This window comes from Bos mutus, chromosome 2, assembly GCF_027580195.1.
Source record: "Bos mutus isolate GX-2022 chromosome 2, NWIPB_WYAK_1.1, whole genome shotgun sequence".
Taxonomy (NCBI): domain Eukaryota; kingdom Metazoa; phylum Chordata; class Mammalia; order Artiodactyla; family Bovidae; genus Bos; species Bos mutus.
Window position 1 is genome coordinate 134388202 of NC_091618.1, and position 23431 is coordinate 134411632.

The 23431-nt window shown below is 42.5% G+C and overlaps 1 protein-coding gene across 2 annotated transcripts in view; it reads right to left on the minus strand.

Moving 5' to 3' along the window:
* Positions 1–23431, minus strand: part of ARHGEF4 (Rho guanine nucleotide exchange factor 4) — a 326417-nt gene that overhangs the window by 182559 nt on the left and 120427 nt on the right. For both annotated transcript variants that reach the window (XM_005888578.2, XM_070359984.1), the window contains exon 2: positions 53–3721. In XM_005888578.2, coding sequence (XP_005888640.2) covers positions 53–3721 — 3669 coding nt within the window. The remainder of the gene's footprint in view (positions 1–52; positions 3722–23431) is intronic.

The window sequence follows — 23431 nt, forward strand, 5'->3', positions numbered from 1 at the left end:
CTGTGTGGTCCCTACTTAAGAGGTAAAAAAATGTGAGTCACAGATAACTCACCTCACTTCCAAGAAGGTCCTTAAGTGAGGGTGCTGTGCTTACACCACAGGGACGCTGGCCTCTTTTCCTACTCTCTTCCTTCTGCTCACCCTGGTCTAATGCCTGCAGAGAAAGTAGGAGGCTTATCCAGGCCTGGGACATCTTGGGGTTTCCAGGGGCCTCTGAGCTGTTGTCCACATGGCGGTAGCTTCCAAGAGAAACCACTGAGATGGCCCTACCCTTTTCAGGGTAGTGGAAATCTGCCCCCTGGGCACCAGGCCTGAGACTCTGGGGCTTGGGGCTCAGGGGCTTAGAGGGCACGCTTTGGCTTCCCTGTGCCAGGCAACAGGTGGAGCTTGAGGGAAGGGTGTGGCTGATCCCAGCCTGCTGACTCCCAGGACTGGTGGGGGACATAGGCCAAGACTTTTCAGGAAAGGTACTCGGAGCTATGTATTCACCACTTTCCTGGGTACTTGTACATTTGATAGTTGGTTCACTTTTTCTCCTGTTATCTGAAGAAGACAAATTGCTGGATGACAAAGGTATGGGGGAATGCGTGGGTGTCCAATGATCTCTAAAAACATAGCTCTCCTTGTGTTCCGCCTGCTTCTCACAGTGGCTATTGGTCTCTGGTGGGAAACGGCTGGGGGTATTCAAGATTTCTGGTCCTGGAATCAGACTTACTAAGGAGGGCCTTTTGGAGCCTTGGGCATCTTTGCTTTTCAGGAATGTGCGCCAGGAACTCTGGCGCAACCTGCTCTTTTCCTTCTGGTCCTTCAAAGAACATGAAGAACATTGGCCAGTGTTCTCTTTTTCTAAAACTCTTGACTCAAAAAAACTTGCAAAGGTCTTATGAGCTGAGGCCAACCTCGCCCTGAGTCTTTTCTCTGGAGTTTTGAGTCTCTTGGCGTTGCAGCTTTCTGAGGACTGTCTTCTGCTACCGAGGTCCCCAGGCGTGTCCACCCGGCCCACTTCCATCAGCCCTGGGGCTCCTTGGCTTAATCCCTGGAGGCCGATCACCGGAAGGGTGCTGGCGTGCGCGTTGCAAGGAGTTCCGGCCTGGCCGGAGGTGCTCTGCGCGCTGCCCGTTGGGGGTTGCCTGTCGGAGCACAGTTCCTTGAGGCCAGAGGAATCCCCAGGGTGGCCCCCTCCCGGGCTCTCAGCGGCCAAGGGCTTGCCTTTTCGGAAGGAGATAACCTTGGGAAACGCCAGGCGCTTTCCAGGCTCCCGCGATGCTTGGCGGAGCTGGTGAGGCGGTCTGGGCTGTTGGAGTGCACTCTTTTGGGCACGGGCCTGGGCGCCGGGGTGCTTGTCTGTGTCTGCATCGCCCTCTGCTGCGCACACCCCTCGCGTGTCCTCCGGGCTCGGTGGCCCTCGGCTGCCCGAGGGGTGAGGGCCACAGGCCTCGGGCTTCCCAGTAGCTTCCTCCCTGGCCGCTGGAATCCTGGAGCTCTGGCTGGCCTCGGGTTGGTTCTCTTCCATAGGCACCCCTGTGCTCAGCATGTCCCCCGCGTGCTCCTGGGAAGTTTTTCTCCTCCCAGGGGGCCAATCTTCCGAAGCAGCCTGGGGGATCAGAACTATCCCAGACTCTGAGGCTTGGGCCACCTGCCGAAGAGCCCCATCGTTACCTCGGAGGCTGCAGGCTGCTGGCAGCTCACACTCATTGCCGCAAGTTTTTGGTTTCCCAGCCAGAGGAGACTCACAGGGGGTCGCTCCAGCACTGTGGGGAGACCCTGGTCTTTCCTCTAGAAACTCACAGGACTGTGTTCTTAGCAGAGGACCCATTTTCTTCCTCGTGGCCTGCAGCCCTTTCTGCTCAACAGCTATAATGATGAGCGTGCCCCTAGAAGATGTGTCTGCTTTGGGCTCTGTCTGGAGGCCCTCTGCAAAGGATATGGTATCACCCTTGTGCCCCTGCTCACACTCCTCATCCCCACAGCTGCAGGGAGACATGGTGGCTCCTGCGACTCCTGAAAAGCCCTGCAAGGCATTTTTTGTGAAGCTCGGATCTGGAACCATCACGTCTTCTGCTTTCTTTAAAGCGTCTGCTGTGCTTGATTTCAGGGTCGTCTCTGGAGCATATGAATTATCTATCACTCTGGAGCAAACTCCCCAGTCTCTGTTCCACACCAGTGACCCGCTCTTGCTGGGATGATTTGGGAACTTGGCCCTAGCAGATGGCTTTCTTTTTTCACTGAGGATATACTTTGATGTGTAATTGCTGGTTTGGTTTCCTGGCTCAGCAGAAATGTCCTGAAGGTGCTTCTGTGCATCACTCACGTCCTCAGCATCTGGTGCCTGGCCAGGGCCTTGGGGCTCCCCTGGTCTGCTTTCTGGGCCGTGTCCGGACTTGCACTTTGCTGGCACTGGCACTTCCTCTGTGGTGAGGCTCACCAACTCTGCAGTAAGGCATGAAGAGACTGGGCAGGACCTAGAATCCTGTCCTAACTGGTTTTCCAGCCAGAGACCTTCAGAGGGCGTGTCCTGAGAGGCCCTTTTCCAGTTTAGAGCCCTGAGTTTGTACTGATCCTTCAAAGGAAGAGTCTTCCTTTGGGAAGTAGGAAGTAAGTGAGACAGCTGGGTGGGAACAGGGTGAAGAGGGGTTTGTGTTATTGGAGCCCGTTCTGCTTCTGTCCCTTCCTTCAGATGGGTCCCAAACTTCACAAAGTTCTGCCCTAAAGGATCCTCAGAGTTTCTTAAGGGAAATTCTGCTATGGAGTGGGCCCTGTTCAGAGTCCTTGTGAGCCAACGGCAGTGCCTTGGGAGTGCCCTGCCTTCATCATAACTATTTTCTGGGACACTATGGTAAAACTTGGCATGTAGGAGGCAGGATGTCCCTAAAGGAAGCCAGCAGGTAGTATCAAAGCTGTACTGGGAGCAGAGCAAGCCTGTTTTCGATGTGGGGTCTGGAGGACATTTTTTCCCTGCCCTGGCTCCCAGAGGGGCTGTGCTATTCAGCGGGCTCCTGAGGGACAGCTGGCATCCCCTCTGCCTGTTGTGGATATTCGGCCAGCTCTGGCTCTGTTCCGTGCACCAGAGAAGAAGGGGCCAGACCAGTGGGGTGCCCAGATGACTCTCAGACCTGGATTTCTGAGAAGAAAAAACAGAGAATCCTGTGATGTCTTGGACAGTCACCACCTTTGCTGGTGGGAGGCTGTAACTGCCTGTAAGCCCCCGTGCACAGTCCTGTGTGAGGAGAGCAGCCCTTCCTGGTGGCAGCTCTAGCTCTGGGCCAGCCACATCCTCCTGAAGGATGGCTCTCACTTCTCCAGCAACTGTAGCAAAGGTTCGTAACCCCGTTTCGTGAGACTCTTCCTTGAAGTCAAGGCACAGATCTAGTTCCTCCTTTGGGTCAAGCCCAGGGACATCTGTCAAATATTGCTCCTGAGGGTTCCCAGATGCTGGGGTGTCAGAGCATCCCTTGTGTGCTTCCCTGTCCCCGGAGGTACCACGTGGAGGGAGGCAGATTCCCTCTAGGAGGTCACCAGGCAGGGACTCAGTGTCAGAAGCACTTTCAAAAGGATCAGTTTTGGTGTCTGATGGACTTTCACTCTGGTGGGACAGTGTCTCACAATCACTGTGGTCTGTTTCCTGGCTCCACTCCTGTTCCTCTGGTTCTGCAGGAGAAGAGGGGAGCTGCTGACCTTCAATGTCACCGTGGCCTGGCAGGTGTGCACTGGGCTCTGGAGTCTAGAAGGGCAAGAAGACAAGAGTCAGAGACAAGGCCTGAGGACATCTGTACACACGCACACTGTCCCTGCCTTCGTCAGAAGGAAGAAGGCTCAAAGGTGTCTCATTAGTTCCCCATGTACCCTTGAAAGAGGTAAATATGAAAAGCTACTTTTTATTAACACAGAAAAGAAGTGATGGAGTCAAACCCACACAATAGGGAGAAAGTGTAGCACATGGTTAAAGCAGCCCTAATTAAAATAAGTGGAATGAGCATGGGCAGTTTACTTAATAAAATGTATGAGTCATGGTGAGGAGCATATCTCTGCCTCATGATTTCAGCAAGAAAGAGCAAATGAATATATGTTTGTTTTGTGTTCTGCTCCTTCTTATGCAACCAGCTGGATTAAAGTCAAAGTTCATTCACTTAGAAGTGTTTTCTGAGTTAGGTTTGCTGCTGCCAAAGGAAAAAGAGAACACACACACACACAAATTATTGAAATTGCACTCATGTATCAAGATGTTATAAATGCCCAAGATAGCTTTGAGAACAGGAGGAAAAGTAGGTGCTAGTATTTTCATACTTTCCTTCTCTCATTACACATGTTTCAATCCACTTGTTATAACATCATTTATATGCACCTCCTTAAAAGTATACAGACCTGAGCTTTTTGACAAATGTATATGCCCATGTACTGGATTGGCCAAAAACTTCATTTTTCCATAACCTGAAAACCTGAACAAACTTTTTTGGAAAACCCAGTGACTACCAATATGATAAAAATCCTGAGTATTTCCTTTTCCCAGAAATGTCCCTGCTCTTCTCCAATCACTCTTCATCTCTTCCTCGCTGTGACCTGTGTCTGCCACACAATCTAGATTTGCCTTTTCTAAAAGTTTCAGATGATCAGAATATGCAGAATGTATTCTTTGGGGCCTGGCTTCTTTCTCTCTGCTGCTGCTAAGTCGCTTCAGTCGTGTCCGACTCTGTGCGACCCCATAGACGGCAGCCCACCAGGCTCCCCCATCCCTGGGATTCTCCAGGCAAGAACACTGGAGCGGGTTGCCACTGCCTTCTCCAATGCATGAAAGTGAAAAGTGAAAGTGAAGTTGCTCAGTCGTGTCCGACTCCTAGCGACCCCATGGACTGCAGCCTACCAGGCTCCTCCGCCCATGGGACATTCCAGGCAAGAGTACTGGAGTGGGGTGCCATCACCTTCTTTCTCTCAGCACAGTATTTTAGAGCTTCACCCACATATCCCGGCTGTAGCATGTATTATACATGGAACACTTTGAAATTTGTGATAATGCTACCTAGCATTCAGTTATCTAACGCTCAAAGATTCCCCAGGCCAGGAATAGGACAGACACTTCCAGCTAAGGCTCCTCACACAAATTTTGCACAGAAGTCATTCACTCAACCAGCCTTTCCCAAGTACATATTCTGAGGACCTGTCATTAGAGGTTTCTCAAAATAAATGTGTTTTTAATCTTCTTCAATTGAGAGGAGAAAAGCAGACAAACACCAAAGAATGTGATGATGTGGTGTGGTGATGTGTAAGGTATATAAGCTATAAGGTAGTTTCAGAAAATAAAAAATAATATGATACTGTATTAGTATCAAATAATTTAGTATCATATAGTTTCAAATATGTTGCAAAGCAGGAAGGACTTGGGAATAGGAAAAGAAACATTAAAAATCAAACCATCTGGGAAGGAGGGCTTTGTGGTGGCCTTGGGGTACCCAAGACAAGAAAGGAAGTCCCCGTAGTCTGCTGTGGACACTTGCTTCAGCAGCCCAGCTTCCAGGTGGCAAGCCCCTCTCTGTATATCGGGAACACAGCCTCTGGCCTATAGACGTCCCACAGCCTGGCAAGGCCAAGAAGGTCAGATGTGAATATACCTTGGCAAGCAGGGAAGGCTGTATAATGGCAAGTCTGTGCTTCATGAACAGAGAATTGAACAGGGAGCAGGGGGGCCAGCTACAGGCTCCTTCTCAGTAACTCCTGCCTTCAAAAGCACCTCTGTTCCCTCACTTTGATGACCTATTATTAAACTGGGAAGGGACCCTCTGACTTTAGAGCATTTCAGTAGTTCTTTCAACATTGTTATAGTTTGATGTCACCTCATAGACTCATATTGGTATCAATATTCACATGCTTCAGGCCTTTTGGAAGAATTCCAAAATCCCAAATTCCAAATGACCAATGATCTGGACATTGACTATGCCAAGATGCTGGGAGTCTCATTCCTGTCCCTGCTTCCTGCTCAGTATCCCTTTACTGGACATTGGCTGGGTCTTGATGAGGGTCAAGCCTTTCTTTGACTTCCAGGTATTCAGGTAAGAGGTCTCACTCCGTCTCAGTAAAAATAAAAAATGTTCTAAACTCTTCCAGGTTACAAAATTGGTATTGGGGCTTGGTTTCTCCAGTGGCTCCATGGGTAAGGAATCCACCAACAGTGCAGGAAATACAGGAGACATGAGTTCGATCCCTGTGTCAGGAAGATCCCTTGGAGAAGGAAATGGCAACCTACTCCATTATTCTTGCCTAAAAAATCCCATAGACAAATGAGCCTGGTGGGCTACAGTCCATGGGGGTAGCAAAGAGTTGGACATGACAGAGCACATAAACTCAAACTCTCCCAGATTACAAAATTGGTATAGTCTACACAAGAGCACTGGACATCCAGCTTTAATAGTCCTTAAAGTGTGTACATCCCCTTCATGGATCACTGCTTTGTCATAGCAAAGGGGCTTGCATAACTCAAGCTATGAGCCATGCCGTGCAAGGCCACCCAAGATGGATGGGTCATTGTGGAAAGTTCGGACAAAACATGGTCCACTGGAGGAGGAAATGACAAACCACCCCAATGTACTTGCTGTGAGAACCCAATGAACTGTATAGAAAGGGAAAAAGATATGACACCGAAACATGAGACCCCCAGGTCAGAAGGTGTCCAATATGCTACCGGGGAAGAGTGGAGGACAATACTGATAGTCCCAGAAAGAATGAAGCGGCTGGGCCAATGCAGAAACGATGCTCGATCGTGGATGCGTCGGGTGATGAAAATAAAATCCGATGCTGTAAGAAGAGTATTGCACAGGAACCTAGAATGTTAAGTCCATGAATCAAGGTAAATTGGATGTGATCAAGCAGGAGATGGCAAGAGTGAAAATCGACATCTTAGGAATCAGTTAACTAAAATGGACAGGAATGAGTGAATTTAATTCAGATGACCACTGTATCTACTACTGTGAGCAAGAATCCTGCAGAAGAAATGGAGTAAACTTCATAACCAACAAAAGAGTCAGAAATGCAGTACTTGGGTGCAAACTCAAAAATGACAGTATGACCTCAGTTCATTTCCAAGGCAAACCATTCAACATCATTGTAATTCAAGTTTATGCCCCCATCACTGATGCAGAAGAAGCTGAAGCTGACCAGTTCTATGAAGACCTAGAAGACCTCCTAGAACTAACACCAAAAAAAGATGTCCTACTCATCATAGTGGATTGGAATGCAAAAGCAGGAAGTCAAGAGATACTTGGAGTAACGGAAGTTTGGCCTTGGAGTACCAAATGAAGCAGGGCAAATACTAACAGAATTCTGCCAAGACAACACACTGGTCATAGTAAACACCCTTTTTCAACAACAAAAGAGACGACCTTATACATGGACGTCACCAAATGGTCAATACTGAAATCAGATTGATTACATTCTTTGTAGTCAAAGATAGAGAATCTGTATACAGTCAGCAAAAATAAGACCTGTAGCTGACTGTGGCTCAGATTATCAGCTTTTCATAGCAAAATTCAGGTATAAGCTAAAGAAATGGGGAAACCCACTAGAGCCAGGTGTGACTTAAATCAAATCCCCTATGAATATACAGTGGAAGTGATTACTCAAGTATAATCCCTTGAATATAGAAATTCAAGGGATTAAATCTAGTAAACAGCACCTGAAGAACTATGGACAGAGGTTTGTAATATTGTATAGGAGGCAGTGAACAAAACCATCCCAAAGAAAAAAGCCAGAAGGCAAAGTGGTTGTCACAGGAGGCTTTACAAATAGAAGGCTTTACAAAAAGAAGAGAAGTGAAGAGCAGAGGAGAAAGGGAAATGTATACCCAACTAAATGCAGAGTTCCAGAGAATAGCAAGGAGCGACAAGAAAGTCTTCTTCAATGAACAATGCAAAGAAATGGAGGAAAATAACAGAAGGGTAAAGACTAGAGATCTCTTCAAGAATATTGGAAATATCAAAGGAATATTTCATTCCAAAATGGGCACACTAAAGGACAGAAATGGCCAAGACCTAATAGATGCAGAAGAGATCAAGAAGAGATGGAAAGAATACACAGAAGAACTGTGTAAAAAAATCTTAATGACCTGGATGACAATGGTGTGGTCACTCACCCAGAGCCAGATATTCTGGAGTGGGAAGTCAAGTGGGCCTTAGGAAGCACTGCTGGCAATAAAACTAGTGGAGGTGATGGAATTCCAGCAGAGCTTTTTCAAATCCTAAATGTTGTTTCTATCAAAGTGCCGCATTAAATAGGGACAGAGCAAATCTGGAAAACTCAGCAGTAGTCACAGGACTGGAAGAGGTCAGTCCTTATCCCAGTTCCCAAGAAGGGCTGTGCCAAAGGGAGTTCAAACCACTGGACAGCTGCAGTCATATCCCATGCTAGTAAGGTTGTGCTCGAAACCCTGCATGCTAGACTTCAGCATTACACAAACCAAGAACTTCCAGATGTTCAAGCTGGGTTTAAAAAAGACAGAGGAACCAGAGATCAAATTGCCAACATTTGCTGAATCATAGAGAATTCATAGAGAAAGCAAGGGAATTCCAGAAAATTATCTACCTCTGTTTCATTGACTATGCTAAAACCATAACAAACTGTGTAAAACTCTTAAAGAGATGGGAATACCAGACCATCTTACCTGTCTCCTGAGAAACCTGTTCCATGCAAGTTTCTAACTGTTGCTTTCTGTATGGAACAACTGACTGGTTCAAGATTGAGAAAGGAGTATGACAAGGCTGTTTATTTAACTTATACACAGAGCACATCATGTGAAATTACAGGCTGAAAGAGTCCCAAGCTGGAATCAAGATTGCCGGGAGAAATAGCAACAACCTTAGATGTGCAGAGGATACCATTCTAATCGCAGAAAGTGAAGAGGAACTGAAAAATCTTTTGAAGAGGGTGAAGGAGGAGAGTGAAAAAAGCCAGTTTAAAACTCAGTATTAAAAAAAAACTTAAGATCATGGCATCTGGTCCCATCACTTCATGGCAAATAGAAGAGGGAAAGGTGGATGCAGTGACAGATTTCCTCTTCTTGGGCTCTAAAATCACTGAGGATGCTGACGTCAGCTATGACATTAGATGATTGCTTCTTGGCAGGAAAGCTCTGACAAACCTAGACAGTGTGTCAAAAAGCAGAAACATCACTTTCCTGACAAAGGTTCATATAGACAGAGCTATGGTCTTTCCAGTAGTCACGTCCAGATGTGAGAACTGGAGCACAAAGAAGGCAGAGCACCAAAAAAACTGATGCTTTTGAACTATGGTGTTGGAGAAGACTCTTGAGAGTCTCTTGGACAGCAAGGAGATCAAACCAGTCAGTCTTAAAGGAAATCAACCCTGAATACTCAGTGGAAGGACTGATGCTGAAAGCTGAAGCTGCAGCTGCAGTACTTCGACCACCTGATATGAAGAGCTGACTTACTGGAAAAGACCCTGATTCTGGGAAAGATGAAGGCAGAAGGAGAAAAGGGCAACAGATGATGAGATGGTTGGATGGCATCACCGATTCAATGGTCGTGAACTTGGGCAAACTCCGGGAGATGGTGAGGGACAGGGAAGTTTTGCTGCAGTCCATGGGGTCACAGAATCAGACACAACTTGGCGACTGAAGAACAGCAACAACTCCGAAGTGTATAAATGCTGAATATGAAGAATATGTTTTTTAAAAAAGCATTTGATTTGATTGAATATTAGATTCTAAATCTTATGAAGAAAGTTTACTCCTCCTTAGTTGATTCAGGGGTAATTCTCAAATACGTAATTTCTCAATTTCAAGGTTGTGCCTAAGGGATGGTGTGAAATGAAATATTTCTTACCATATCCCATATGTCACAGCTATCAGGGATTCTAGCCTTCCAAATGTAAACTTCTGAGATCAGGAAAAATAATACTAGCCCTCCAGCAGCCAGCAGCCACTTCCTCCCTGGTAAGCACTGAGGAGCAAAGGGGGATGCAAGAAAGTGCAAGAGGCAGCCATCTGCTGTACCTGCCACCCCTTACAGTAAATGAGGAATTAAGGGTGTGAATAATCAGAAAGCAGGATTTGGCCCACAGACAGCTGAGATGTATATGAAAGAATTGATCAGTAAGCCCGGATGCTTGCATCTTCCCTTACATAGAAGAGTGGTAAATCCCTTGATGTATGAGATCTGGTTTTCTTTAATTAACAGTGGTCTTTTAATATTCAGATTATCCGCCTGTAGGGAAAGAGCAAATTAGCGAAGATGGTGGTGGTCAGGCTCTTTTGCCCCACCCCCTCTTCCTCTTGCCCTGCATTTTATAAATCCATGGTTATGTAACAGCTGAGATCATTTATAGTTTTGTGCACGTGCAATGCCCTATATAAGCATGATCTGAGCAGCCGCTGTGGCTGTGTGTGGCTGTGTCCACTGGGTTAACCACGAGAGGACAGAATGCAGTGTGTCTGCTGCTACAGCTGCTGTGCCAGTCAAGAGAGAACAAATGTATCTGCAGAGTTTTCTCCCAGCCTCCCCACTCGTGCCTTGCCTATCATGGGTTCAACAAACAGTGTGAGCAGGGAGGAAAGGTGAGACAATGCCCCTTGCTGCAAACGTCTGTATAGTTTATCTCTCAGGGTCACCTGAGATGCTGTCTCCTGGGCTTGACGTCCTCACGATTCCCGCTGAATAAACCCAACTCTCAACTTTTAGGCCGGGTTTATTTTTTCAGTTGACACTGGTCTGAGGGTTGAATTCACAGGCAAAAGTATTCTTTTTGCTGAAGCTTAGAGTTTTTTCTGGGGATAATGAGTGGATCAACTTTGTATGTTTTCTGCCTAAAGCAGAAAAACCCTCTCTGTTTTGTCATAGGCCTGGCACTTCCTGATTGTGTTATTTCTATAACTTTAGAAGGCTTCAAACACTAGGGTAAGCTGTCTGGACTTTCTTCTGTAAGAACTGGAGAGCTGCATACAGAGGGTTTTGCACAGAGGGTGAAGTGATGACAGAGAGTACATTAGGGAGATGAGAATGAGTGTTGACAAAGGGGCTCCGGCACCCCACCGCTACCCCTCCTGACTGTCACTTCTTCCATCACCTGCAACAAATTTGCTTTCATCGGAATTCCTGCCCCCATTTCCAACAGCGCCCCAATTTCTTCTCAAACTCCTCAATAACAGTTTACATTTTATCTCTACACTTCATCTCTCATTCAGACTTTAAAAAATATTAGTATTTGATAACAAAACATAATATCTCTTGTAAATACAAATTTAGTCTGAAGCCATTAGTATTAATAAGTGGTATTTACATTATCTTGCAATTCTATTGTATTCTAATTTCCATTATGATTTGCTCTATGACTCATAATTTATTTAGAAGTATGTTTCAGTTATCTTTTTGTTTCTGATTTCTGTTTAATTACATTGTAATCAGAGTGTGGTCTGTATGGTTCTTAGAAATTAGTTGAAACTGGCTTTATGGCACAGTACAAGTTCCTGTTGAACCATGGATAATCATTAGTTAAAACTATTTCACATGTAATCTGCATTCATTAATCAAAGTTATTTTAATTGTTGCTACAAAAGACTTGCATGTCCTCCCAGTGGCAATAAACCTAAATAATAAGATTTCTGCCTGGTTGTTTTGCAGAAACTGGGAGTTAGCTGCATCTAGCTCAAGCTGAGCTGGTTAAGACTGGATGGGAGCCCCAGACACTTCAAGCAGGAGTGTCCACTCAGTGACCTTTTGAACTTGAAGAGACGGGCAGCTTAGTTACCAATGTACAGAATGGCGGCACTATCACACCTTTTCCAATCACCTTTCCCGAAGCTTTATTCTTTAGCACCTAAATATCCAGAGGCCCTGGCTGCCCAGATTTGGTCTCCTGTCTTCACACTTGGCTGCTTTGCAAATAAAGGAATAAATTCTCCCCTGCTGCAAACCTCCTGTCTCAGTGTTCTGGCTTGAGACAAAAATGAGACAAAAAATGGACCTGGTTCTATAACTCTGTTTCATAAATGCTCCATGGGTATTTGGAAAGATCAAGTATTCTCTAATGGTTCATTCAGAGTTTAATAAGTGCTCACGAGGCTTGTTATGTGTTAAATCCTTGTCAAAGCCTCAGCAATTTGACTAGTTTTTCATCTGCTATTAAGAGCAGTGGGTTGACTCACCCACTGTAGTGCTGACGCAGAAGACAGATGGGCCCCAGTCTGAAGAGTTTCTCCCCTGTGGAAAAAAAACCTATAAAAGCAGGGTGATGGAGAAGGCCAGGCTCTGCCAGATAAGAGATAAAAGACCACATATTCCTCATTCTTGAACTCAAGGAGACCTCCCTGGCTACACGTGTGCAGAAATGCTCCTTGGAAGTCAAAAAGATAGGGATCGTCAGCTCATTGTAAGTGATGTCAGCCTACCCATCGACCTCTACACTGGAATCCATCTTGGCTAAGAGATGAACACACACACTTGAGAAGTTCCTAAGATATACCAAATATGGACTCAGAACCAGGCAAATCGAAATGGCTGGCCAGAGGAAGACCAGAAGAAATGCCCTAAAAGAGTAATCAAACTACCATGAGGGCATGACTTGGTGACTCTCTCTTTGAGCCTGCCCATGTGTCTATCCACATGTACCCTTTTTTCCTCCTAATAAATACTTCGTGGAAATTCTTTTCTGCAAAGCCAGGGGGCCGGGGACCTGGTCACTGACCACTGATCTATTTGTTAGGATTCAGTACTCTCACTGCCCCCACCTGAATTCAGTCTCTGGCTGGGAACCAAAAACCCATCTCAAGCCGCTGCAGGCCAAGGCCACTCAAGGTCAGTGTTGCATTTGTCAACTTCCTCCTCTAATTCCATCATCTTTCAGTTTACATGTTTCAGTGTTATGTTAGTAGATGCATACACAAGTTCTGGCTCTTTTTACTATTAAATAGGACTGGAAAATGTCAGTTTTCATTCCAATCCCAAAGAAGGGGAATGCCAAAGAACATGAAAGTGAAAGTGACTCAGGGTTGTCCGACTCTTTGTGACCCTTTAGAGTGTAGCCCACCAAGGCTCCTCTGCCCATGGTATTCACGAGAGAAGAATACTGGAGTGGGTAGCCATTCCCTTCTCTAGAGGATCTTCCTGACCCAGGGATTGAAACAGGGCTTCCCACGTTGCAGGCAGATTCTTTACTATCTGAGCTACCAGGAAAGCCTCAAGAATGTTCAGACTACTTTATAATTATGCTTATTTCAAATACTAGTAAGGTTATGCACAAAATCCTTCAAGCTACACTTCAGCAGTGCATGAACCAAGAACTTCCAGATGTACAAGCTGGATTTAGAAATGGTAGAGGAACAAAAGATCAAATTGCCAACATCTGTTGAATCATAGGGAAAGCAAGAGAATTAAAAAAAAAAAAAAAACTGCTTCTGCTTCATTGACTTATGAAAATCTTTGACTATGTGGATCACAACAAACTGTGGGAAATTCTTAAAGAGATGGGAGTACCAGACCACTTTACCTGTCTCCTGAGAAACCTGTATGTGGGTCAAGAAGCAACAGTTAGAACAACACATGGAAAAATGGACTGGTTCAAATTGGGAAAAGAATATGACAAGGCTGTATATTGTCACCCTGCTTATTTAATTTCTATGCAGAGTACATCAGCAAAATGCTGGGCTGGATGAATCACAAGCTGGAATCAAGACTGCTGGAAAAAATAGCAACATGAAAGAAATATCAACAACCTCAGATATGCAGATGATACCACTTTAATGGTAGAAAGTGAAGAGGAACTAAAGAGACTCTTGATGAGCATGAAAGAGGAGAGTGAAAAAGCTGGCTTGAAACTCAACATTCAAAAAACTAAGATTATGGCATCCAGCCTCATCATTTCATGGCAAATAGTAAGGGGAAAAAGTGGAAGCAGGGACAGACTATTTTTGTGGGCTCCAAAATCACTGTGGATGGTGACTGCAGCCATGGAATAAAAAGATGCTTGTTCCTTGAAAGGAAAGCTATGCTAAACCTAGACAATATATTAAAAAGCAGAGACATCACTTTGCCAACAAAAGTCTGTGTAATCAAAGCTATGGTTTTTCCAGTAGTCATATATGGATGTGAGAGTTGGACCATAAAGAAAGGTGAAGGCTGAAGAATTGATGCTTTTGAATTGTGGTGCTGGAGAAGACTCTTAAGAGTCCCCTGGAGAAGGAGTTCAAATGGGTTAATACTAAAGGAAATGTACCCTTAATATTCTTTGAAATGATTGATGCTGAAGTTCTAATACTTTGGTTGCCTGATGCAAAAGCTGACTCATTGGATAAGACCCTGATGCTGGGAAAGACTGAAGGCAAAAGGAGAACAGGGTGGGAAAGGATGACATGATTAGCATTGCCAACTCAATGGACATGAATCTGAGAAGCTCCAGGAAATAGTGAAGGATAGGGAAGCCTGGTGGCAAAGAGTCAGACACCACTTAGCAACTGAACAGCAACTCTCTTCATCCCTAATAAAGGTTTATATTTTAAAGGCTATTTTAAATAGCCTATATTTTAAACTAATATATTTTATTTTAACCTATATATTTAGCCTAATATTTTAAACCTATATTTTAAAGGTTTAAAATGTTTTATATTTTAACCAACCTTCTTTGGGTTAGTATTTGCCTAGTATATATTTTTCCATTCTTTTATTTTCAGTGTTTTTATGTTCCTTAAGTGTGTTTTCCATAACTGATGTGTAGCTGGATTCTTAAGATCCAACATTTCAATCACTTAATCAGAGAGTTTAACCAGTGAGCATTTATTTGGGTTTCTATCTATCACCATATTTCGTTCTTTTCAGCTCCCTTTCTCTTTTTTTCTCCTTGGGATTTGTTTATTTTTTAATGTGAACTCAGCAATGGTTTGTTCAACACCATATGTTTAAAGGAATGTATGCTTTATTTCTGTGTGTTTGTTGCAGTGAGTATTTTGAGAAATACATAGACTGCAGTGCGGTAGAATCAGAAATTTCCTGCTTGCTGCTCACTGCAGTCCAGCTGTCTCTCCATTCACTCACTGAAATCAGTCTGGCAGAGGTCCCTAATGACCTCTGCATTGTCAGATCCAAGACTCTGGCCTGTCTGCCTTCCTTTCTTCTTTGCCTCCTTCTTCTCTCCCTTCCTTCCTTCCCTACTTTCACTACTTTTCTGCAACTTTATTGAGGTAGAATTGACATAAGTAACTGCATATATTTCAAGTGTAAATAATTAATGTGTTTACATACATCTGTGAAACCATGACTACAAGCAAGATAACGAGCATTTCTCTTGCTTCTAAAAGTTCCCTCGTGACTCTTGTAATTCCTCCATCATAGCCTCCCTCACTGCATCCCCAGGGAATCTTTATCTGCTTTCTGCTACTATAGATTAGTTTGCATTTTCTAGAGTTCCATATTAATAGAATCACATAGTATGTGTTTTTTTGTCTGTTTTTTATTTTCACTCAGCATAATTATTTTGAGACTCATATATGTTTTGTTTGTCAACAACTTATTTTATTGCTGGGTAGTGTTCTGTTGTATAGATATATCATGATGTGTTTATCCACTCACCTGCTGAGGGACATTTGAGTTGTTCCCAGTTTTTGGCTTTTCAAATAAAGCTGTAACAATTGTGTACAGATGTGTGCTTTCATTTGTCCTGAGTCAGTACTGAGGACGGGAGTGACCAGACCATATGGTAGGGGTATATTTTTAATTTCTTAAGAAACTGCAAACTGTTCTGCATTCTCTTTTACACCACCCTCAGCAGTATATGACAGTCCAGATGCTCCACACTCTCACCCACATCTGCTATGGTCAGTTTTGAAAATCTTAACAATGCTAGTGGGTGTGAAGTGGCATCTCATTAGGGTCTCAATTTGCATTTTCCTATTGGGCTTCCCCGATGGCTCAGAGGTTAAAGTGTCTGCCTGCAATGCAGGAGACCTGGGTTTGATCCCTGGGTCAGGAAGATCCCCTGGAGAAGGAAATGGCAACCCATTCTAGTATTCTTGCCTGGAGAATCCTATGGATGGAGGAGCCTGGTGGGCTACAGTCCATGGGGTTGCAAAGAGTCGTACATGACTGAGTGACTTCACTTTCACTTTCACATTGAAATATGATGTTGAGCATCTTTTCATATACTTTTTTCTATCTGTACATCTTCTTTGTGAAATGTCAGTTCAGATTTTTTGCCAATTAAAAAAAAAAAAAACTGGGCTGTGTTCTCATGAAGTTTAAAGACTTCTTTATATATCCTAGATATAAATCTCCAGGATAAATCACATCTTGGGTTACAAATCAAGCCTCAGAAAATTTAAGAAAATTGAAATTGTATCAAGCATTTTTCCAACCACAATGCTGTAGATTTGAAATCAGTTACAGAAAAAAAACTAAAGAACACGAACACATGAAGGTGAAACAGTGTACTGCTAAATAACCAGGAAATCACTGCAGAAATTAGAGAGGAAATAAAAATACATAGAAACAAATGACTATGAAAACATGACACCCAAAACCTGTGGGTCGCAGCAAAAGCAGTTCTAACAGAGAAGTTTATAGTAACTAAATATTACCTTAAGAAACAAGAAATATCTCAAATAAACAATGTAACCTTACACCTAAAGCAACTAGAGGAAGAACAAAGAAAACCGAAAGTCAGTAGAAGGAAAAAAATTATAAAGATCAAAGTAAATAATGAAATAAATGAAATAGAAATGAAGAAAACAATAACAAAGATCAGTAAATGTTGGTTCTTTGAGAAAAACGAACTTAGCAAATGTTTAGTCAGATTGTTCAAGTAAAAAAGGAAGAAGACTCAAATTAATAAAATTAGAAATGAAAAAAGAGAAATCACAATTGTCACCACAGAAATACAAAAGATAATAAGTGACTACTACGAGCATTTTATACTATAAAACAGACAACCCAGAAATGGATAAATTCTTGGAAATGTATAACCTTCCAAGACTAAACCAGGAAGAATTAGAAAATATAAATAGACCAATCACAAGTAGTGAAATTTAAACTGTAAGTAAAAATCTTTCAACAAACAAAAGCCCAGGACCAGATGGCTTCAGAGGTGAATTCTATCAAATTTAGAGAAGAGCTAACACTTTTTCTGCTCAAACTCTTCCAAAAAATTGCGGGGGGAGGAACACTCCCAAACTCATTCTATGAGACCATTGCTATGATATCAAAACCAGACAAACATATAACTAAAAAAGAAAATAATAGACCAATATCACCAATTAACATAGACCAAAAAAATCCTCAACAAATACTAGCAAACAAAATACAAAAACACATTAACGGTCATACACCATGATCAAGTGGGATTTATCCCAGGAACGTAAAGATTCTTCAATAATGCAAAGCAATCAATGTGAAACATCATATTAACAGTTAAACAATAAAAACCATATGATCATCTAAATAGATGCATAAAAGCTCTTTGACAAAATTCAACATCTATCCATGATAATAACTCTCCAGAAAATAGGCACAGAGGGAACCTATTTCAATATAATAAAGGCCATACATGACAAATACACAGCATATATCATTCTCAATGATGGAAAACTGAAAGTATTTTCCCTAAGATTAGGAATAACACAAGGATATCCACTCTCACAACTCTTATTCAACAAAGTTTTGGAAGTCCTCGCCACAGCAACTAGAGAAGAAAAAGAAACAAAAGGAATACAAATTGGAAAAGAAGTAAAACTACGACTTCTTCCAGATAACATGTTACCCTACATCGAAAATCCTCAAGATGCCATTAGAAAACTATTGGACCCAATCACTGAATTCGGTAAAGTTGCAAGATACAAAATTAATGCACAGACATTTCTTGTATTCCTATACACCAACAATAAAGGAGCAGAGAGAGAAATTAAAGAAATAATCCCATTTACCATGCCAACAAAAAGAATAACATACCTAGGAATAAGCCTTCCTAACCGGCTACCCAGGTGACTCAGTGGCAAAGAATCTGAATGCTAATATAGGAGACACAGGAAACATGGGTTCAACCCCTGGGTTCAGAACATCCCCTGAAAGAGGAAATGGCAACTCACTCAAGTATTCTTGCTTGAAAAATTCCATGGACAGAGGATCCTGGCAGGTTACGGTCCATGGAGTCCCAAAGAGTTGGACGCGACTGAGGATGCATGCATCAAGGAAGCAAAAGAACTGTACTCAGAAAACTATAAAATGTTGATTAAAAAGAAGAAGACACATATAGATGAAGAAACATACCATGTTCTTGGACTGGAAGAATCAATATACTGAGAATGAATATACTACCCAAAGAAATCTGCAGATTCAACGGAATTCCTCTCAAATGACCAATGGCATTCTTCATAGATACAGAGCAAAAAATTTTACAATTTGTATGAAAATACAAAAGACTCCAAATAGCCAAAGTAATCTTGAGAAAGAAAAATAGAGTTAGAGGAATGAGGCACCCCAACTTCAAACTATACTACAAAGGTACAGTAATAAAGATAGTACAGAACTGACACAAAATAGAAATGTAGACCAGAGAGAGAGGATAGAAAGCCCAGAGATAAACCCACACATATATGGCCAGCTAATGTATGATAAAGGAGGCAAGAATATACAATGGAGAAAACACAGCCTCTTCAATAAGTGGTGCTTGGAAATCTACTCTTTGCCAACAAAGGTCCATCTAGTCAAGGCTATGGTTTTTCCTGTGGTCATGTATGGATGTGAGAGTTGGACTGTGAAGAAGGCTGAGCGCCAAAGAATTGATGCTTTTGAACTGTGGTGTTGGAGAAGACTCTTGAGAGTCCCTTGGACTGCAAGGAGATCCAACCAGTCCATTCTGAAGGAGATCAGCCCTGGGATTTCTTTGGAAGAAATGATGCTAAAGCTGAAACTCCAGTACTTTGGCCACCTCATGCAAAGAGTTGACTCATTGGAAAAGACTCTGATGCTGGGAGGGATTGGGGGCAAGAGGAGAAGGGGACGACAGAGGATGAGATGGCTGGATGGCATCACTGACTCGATGGACGTTAGTCTGAGTGAACTCCGGGAGTTGGTGATGGACAGGGAGGCCTGGCGTCCTGCCATTCATGGGGTCGCAAAGAGTCGGACACGACTGAGCGACGGAACTGAACATGTGAAAAATGAAATTAGAACACTACAAATCTTATATGCAGAGTACATCATACAAAATTCCAGGCTGGATGTATTACAAGTTAGAATCAAGATTGCTGGGAGAAACAACCTCAGATATGCAGATGATACCACTTTAATGGCAGAAAGTGAAGAGCAGCTAAAGAGCCTCTTGATGAAGGTGAAAGAGGAGACTGAAGAAGCTGGCTCAAAACTCAACATTCAACAACCCAAGATCATGGCATCCAGCCCCATCAATTCATAGCAAAAAGAAGAGGAAAAAGTGGAAGCAATGATAGATTTTATTTTCTTGGGCTCCAAAATCACTGCAGATTGTCTGCAGCCAAGTAATTTTAAAAACTCTTGTTTCTTGGAATAAAAGCTATGACAAACCTAGACAGCATATTAAAAAGCAGGGACATCACTTTGCTGACAAATGTCCATATAGTCAAAACTATGGTTTTTCCAATAGTCATGTACAATTGTGAAAGTTGTAAAGAAAGCTGAGTGCTGAAGAATTGATGCTTTTGAATTGTGGTGCTGGAGAAGACTCTTGAGAGACCCTTGGACTGCAAAGAGATCAAACTAGTCAATCCTAAAAAAAATCAACCCTGAATATTCATTAGAAGGACTGGTGCTGAAGCTCCAATACTTCAGCTATTTGTTGTGAAAAGCCAACTGATTGGAAAAGAACCTGATGCTGGGAAAGATTGAAGACAAAAGGAGAAGGGGATGACAGAGGATGAGATGGTTGGATAGCATCACTGAGTCATTGGACATGAGTTTGAGCAAACTCCAGGAGACAGTGAAGGACAGGAAAGCCTGGCATGCTGCAGTCCATGGAGCATGGAGTCTGACAAAGAGTCAGACTCAACCTCCACAAACAGCACAAACAATAAAAATAACACCATATACAAAAATAAACTCAAAATTGATTAAAGACCTAAATGTAAGATCAAACACTATGAAACTGTTAGAGGTAAACATATGAAAAATACTCTTTGGCATAAACCACAACAAGATCTTTTTCAACCCATGTCCTAGAGTAATCAAAATAAGAACAAAATAAACAAATGGGACCTAATTAAATTTAAAAGCTTTTGCACAGGAAAGGAAAACACAAACAAGATGAAATGACAACACTCAGAATGGGAGAAAATATTTGCAAATGAAGCAGTAGACATTTGGATTAATCTCCAAAATATACAACCAGCTCACACAGCTCAATAAACAAAGCAAACATACAATTTAATAAAAAAAAAAAAGGGTGGAAGACCTAAATAAACATCTCTTTAAGTGTGACATATAGATAGCCAAGAGGTACATGAAAAGATGCTCAACATCATTAATTACTAGAGAAATGCAAATCAAAACTACATGAGGTATCATCTCACACCAGCCAGAGTGGCCACCATAAAAAAAATCTACAAACAATAAATGTTGCAGAGTGTATGGAGAAAAGAGAACCTTCTTTCATTGTTGGTGCGAACATAAATTGATACAATCACTGTGGAGAACTAAAAAACTAGGCATAGAAGTGCAATATGACCCAGTAATCCCACTACTGGACATATGCCCTGAGAAAACACTACCATATGTAAAATAGCTAGTAGGAAGCTGCTGCATAGGATGCTCAGCTTGGTGTTCTGTGATGACCGAGAGGAGTAGGATGGGGTGGGAGAGAGAAGCTCAAGAGGGAGGGAATATATGTATAATATGGCTGATTCATGTGGTTATACAGCAGAAACTAACACAATACTGTAAAGTAATGGTATTCCAATAAAAAGAAAACTGGATTACATTCTTTCTGAGTTGTAAGTGTTCTTTATATATTGTACAGGAAAATCTCTTGTTGGATATGCGTTTTTCAAATATTAATAGTTTATTCCATCCTGAAACTTGCCTTTTTATTAACATTTCCTTAGAGCAAAATGTTTTAACTTGATGAAGCCAAATTCATGGATTTATTTTTTTTTCAGATCATGTTTTTTGTGTGTGTGTGTTTCAAGTTTTAAAATTTTTGCAACCTAAAGTCACATTTTCCTATCATTTCTTCTAGAAAGAATAATGCCCCCTTTTGCCAAAAATTGCCCATGTTCTAATCCCTGGGGTTTGTGAATGTTACTATCTAGGGAAAGAGGGACTTTGCTAATGTGATTACATTAAAAATCTTGAGGAGAAAATCCTGAATCAACTATGTGGGCCCAATGTAATCACAAGGGTCCTTATAAGAGGTCAGTGATGATGCCATCCAACCATCTCATCCCCTGATATTCCCTCCTCCTCCTGTCTTCAATCTTTCCCAGCATCAAGGCCTTTTCTAATGAGTTGGATCTTTGCATCAGAGGGCCAAAGTATTGGGCATCAGTCCTTCTAATGAATATTCTGGGTTGATTTCTTTTAGGATTGACTGGCTTGATCTGCTTGCTCTCCTAGGAACTTTGAAGAGCCTTCTCCAGCACCACAGTTCAACTCTTCAGCACTCAGCCTTCTTTATGGTCCAACTTTCACATCCATACCTGACTACGGGAAAACCATAGCTTTGACTGTACAGACCTTTGTCAGCAAAGTGATGTCTCTGCTTCTGTCTAGGTTTGTCATAACTGTTCTTCCAAGGAGCAAAAGTCTTTTAATTTTGTGACTGCAGTCACCATCTGCCTTGATTTTGGAATCCAAGAAAATAAAATCTGTCATTGCTTCCACTTTTTCCCCATCTATTTGCCATGAAATAATGGGACCAGATGCCAAGATCTTCATTTTTTGAATGTTGAGTTTTGACCCAGCTTTTCATTCTCCTCTTTGACATTCATTAAGAGGCTCTTTAGCTCCTCTTCATTTTCTGCCATTAGAGTGGTACCATCTGCATATCGAAGCTGTTGATATTTCTCCTGGCAGTCTTGATTCCAGCTTGTGATTCATCTAGCCAGGCATTTCACATGATGTACTCTGCATAGAAGTTAAATTAGTAGGGTGACAATATACAGCCTTGACATATTCTTTTCCCAATTTCAAACTGGACATTGTTCCATGTCCAGTCCTGACTATTGCTTCTTGACCTGCATATAGATTTCTCAGGAGTCAGGTAAGGTGGTCTGGTATTTCCATCTCTTTAAGAATTTTCCAGTTTGTTGTGATCCACAGAGTCAAAGGCTTTGTGTAATCAATGAAGTAGAATTTTTTCTGGAATTCCCTTGCTTTTTCTATGATCCAATGGATGTTGGCAATTTGATCTCTGGTTCCTCTGCCTTTTCTAAATCCCACTTGTACATCTGGAAGTTCTCAGCTTATGTACTGTTGAAGCCTAGCTTGAAGGATACTAAACACTAACTTGCTAGCATGTGAAATGAATGCAATTGTGTTGCAAAATGTACTTACAAAATGCGGTCCACTAGAGAAGGGAATGGCAAACCTCTTCAGTATTCTTGCCTGAGAACAATAAGAACAATACGAAAAGGCAAAAAATATAGAACTAGAAGAGGAGCTCTCCAAGGTTGGTTGGTGTCTAATATTCTACTGGGGAAGAGCAGAGAAAGAAAAAAAAAATAGCTCCAGAAAGAATGAAGAGGCTGAACCAAGGCAGAACCGACCCCCATTAGTGGATGTGTCTGGTGGTGAAAGTAAAGTCTTATGCTGTACAGAACAATATTGCATAGGTCCATGTTAGGTCCATGAATCAAGGTAAATTGGATGTGGTCAAACAGAAGATGGCAACAGTGAACACTGACATTTTAGGAATTAGTGAACTAAAGTGGACTGGAATGGGTGAATTTAACTCAGATGACCATTATATCTACTACTGTGGGCAAGAAACCCTTAAGAGAAACGGAGTAGCCCTCATAGTCAACAAAAGAGTCCAAAATGTAGTACTTGAGTGCAGTCTCAAACAGGACAGAATGATCTCCATTTGTTTCCATTTCCAAGGAAAACCATTCAATATCACAGTAATTCAAGTCTACACTCCTACCACTGATGCCAAAGAAGCTGAAATTGAATGACTGTATGAAACTTCCCTGATGGCTTAGTCAGTAAAGAGTCTGCCTGCAATGCAGGAGGCTTGGGTTCAATCCCTGGGTCAGGAAGATCCCCTGGAGAAGAAAATGGCAACCAACCCTAGTATTCTTGCCTGAAGAATTCCATGGACAGAGGGGCCTGGCAGGCTACAGTCCATGCGGTCACAAAGAGTTGGACAGGATTAAGAGACTAACACTTTCACTTTCATGAAAGTGACCTTCTAGAACTAATACCAAAAAAGATGTCCTTTTCATCACGGGAGATTGGAATACAAAAGTAGGAAGTCAAGAGAT